The sequence below is a fragment of the Octopus bimaculoides genome, chromosome 6, assembly GCF_001194135.2.
Source record: "Octopus bimaculoides isolate UCB-OBI-ISO-001 chromosome 6, ASM119413v2, whole genome shotgun sequence".
NCBI classification, from domain to species: domain Eukaryota; kingdom Metazoa; phylum Mollusca; class Cephalopoda; order Octopoda; family Octopodidae; genus Octopus; species Octopus bimaculoides.
In genome coordinates, this window is record NC_068986.1 from 90,586,909 (window position 1) to 90,589,410 (window position 2,502).

General features: G+C 37.2%; 1 protein-coding gene across 4 annotated transcripts in view; it reads right to left on the reverse strand.

Annotated features, from left to right (window-relative positions):
- LOC106869794 (uncharacterized) overlaps nucleotides 1-2,502 on the reverse strand; it is a 15,305-nt gene that overhangs the window by 11,596 nt on the left and 1,207 nt on the right. The window contains exon 1 of one of the 4 annotated variants that reach the window (XM_052968950.1): nucleotides 350-549. The exons of the other annotated variants lie outside the window; for them this stretch is intronic. Within the exon in view, the coding sequence (XP_052824910.1) occupies nucleotides 350-364 (15 nt within the window). The 5' untranslated portion in view covers nucleotides 365-549. Of the gene's footprint in view, nucleotides 1-349; nucleotides 550-2,502 lie in introns of those variants that run through there. 4 annotated transcript variants of the gene reach the window in all.

Consider the following 2,502-nt stretch of genomic DNA (forward strand, 5'->3'; position numbering starts at 1 on the left):
TGATAGAATAAGTACTAGGCTTAAAAAATAAGTTCTGAAGTCGATTTGTTCCACTAAAACCCTTCAAAGCAGTGGCCCAGCAGAGGTTAGTAATAAAGTCACAGTTTTGACTTGGTAAAAAAAGTTACAGGAAAAATGTTACAATTAATTTATGGGGGCTGGTAATAAAGTCACAAGAAAAAAGTCAAAATGCCATCATATTTATATATGTTGGTATTACATGTATGAGAAAAAAAAAAAAGATTCACGTTTTGTTCATATCTTAAGCACAGTAAGGTAATCAAACAAAAAAATTTAAGTCAGCATTTTTTTGAAAGTACATGGCATGTACAGATTGAAAACAACTTACATAATATCGTGGCATTACATGTATATTCAACGTTTTTAATGATGATGATTAAGACAAATATTCCAGCCAACGCCACGAAGAAATTCTGTCACAGTCTTGTGGTCCCCCTGTCGAGCAACACACAAGTTGTGAAGGCGTTCTTGTAGCTGCACATAGCGTCGACGAGCTCTTCTTTGAGTGGGGTTGCCAACAGCGTCCTGCTGGATAATGGTGCTCACTGTCGCTTCTTCACGTTGAAACTATGCAATGACGCGCCAGAGTGAAGGATAGTAGTGAGGTTCAGGAATTTATTATTCCACCCTTCACAGCTGGCGTTGTTGTTCACGGCATTGTTCATGTTGTTCACAAGCGTTGTTGTTCATGGTGGCGTCCTGCACATTCTGTAGGTGAGGGGCAAACATTGGTTGAATGTGACGCATTCTCAGAGGTATCAGAGTATCACCTGACATGGCAACTGGAGCCACTAACATTAAGTACAATCGAAGTACATGAGCAACTCCTCGGCTTCAAGTGGATCTTGTGGAATGACAGTTTTGAGGTATCTCATACTTTCATTAACGTCTTCAAGGGGCAAAAAAGCTAGAGCATCAATCATGTCACAAAGCAAACGAAACTCAGCATTGGTATTTTAATGTGTTCCCAAACCCAGTTCCTGGATCTTACGCCAAGTAGACTGCGCAAGATGATAGAAACAACCTTTGTTCTCTACGTCGGAGCCAAACATTGCAAGAACAGCTCTCAATACACCATCTTCAAAATCAGTCACCACGGTTTGCACATTAATAGAATAGCTTAGGTCTGCATACTTATCAACTATAGCCTGAAAGAGTTCTTCGTAGGTGGCACGAGTCTTGTTTGAAAGAAGAGCATACACTGAAGTAACAGATGTAAGACCGAAAGGGACACGAATGGCATAGATCTATTTGAAAATATTTGGAACCTAGCAAAGTTGCCATCCATATATAGAGTATGAACTCCAGCAAAGAGTCTGAGGCCATCACAAGTACCATACACTAGAATGAGGTTTGCATTTGGTCCGTTATCATAGAGTAAGAACTCTTCGGGATTAGGGCCAACTGTTATAGTATAGACAGTAGGAAGTTCATTTAGATTTTTTAGCAAACATGGTACAGGAAGAGTAGGCTGTTTGTTGCGCAGAGTTCGTGACTCATTAATTTACCATCAGTTCTGCATACATCTTTATACAAATTGATTGACATATTAACCTTAAAACAGTGAGAATTCTACAGTTAGCCTTTCTATTAAAGAAAGACGCAGAAATAGTGCTAACGTTGCCTTCTTTAAAATTATTTTTTCCTGTGACTATATATATACATACATATACATATATATATATATATATACATATAATTCCTCAACATTAATTCCTCAACATTTTGATAGTAATAAAATGACCTGATACTACTATGACCAGTGAAACCTCTAGATTCTAATACTTTTATAGCCTTGTCCATGCATACTGCTTACACCTTCCCTCTCTTTAGAAGTAATTGTCCCTCTGCTATCACCACTAGATAAGAAACAATAGAATTCTGAGACAGTTAAAACTTTTGTCTAGAATCAATTACTAGCCTGATAGACTCCGCTATGTCAAGATGGACTTATATATTCTTCCTCACATTTGGATTTTATGTATGCTCTCTCCCACTTGGATTTAATATGTTGCCACATTTATAATATGTCTTTTTTTCTGCATTTTCGTGCAGCTGAAGATTGCTCTTCATATTGCATTTAAGGTAATGCTCACATTACTTAAATAAATTGAAGTAGCATGAAACGTGCGTACTGCAATCACTTTTGAAATCCGTGTTGCTTATTATTTGATTTTAATCACCCATCCTTTTGGGATGCGATATTCGGGTGCCTTCGCATAAGTACCATATTCAAGCCTTGAATCTATATACATATATATATATAGTTTAAGGATAAATACATGCTTATATTGAATTTTCTACGCACGTTTCCCCATTAAAATAGTTTGGAGTGCTGCGATATACGTACACATATATGTACATATAAATGTCCATCCATAATGAGGGCGCTATTCAGCACCAGCATTGCTAGTAATAAGAGTCAAAGCAATTAAAAATGTAGAATGTTCAAGTACCTAATTAAGAAGTAACCCCCCCCCC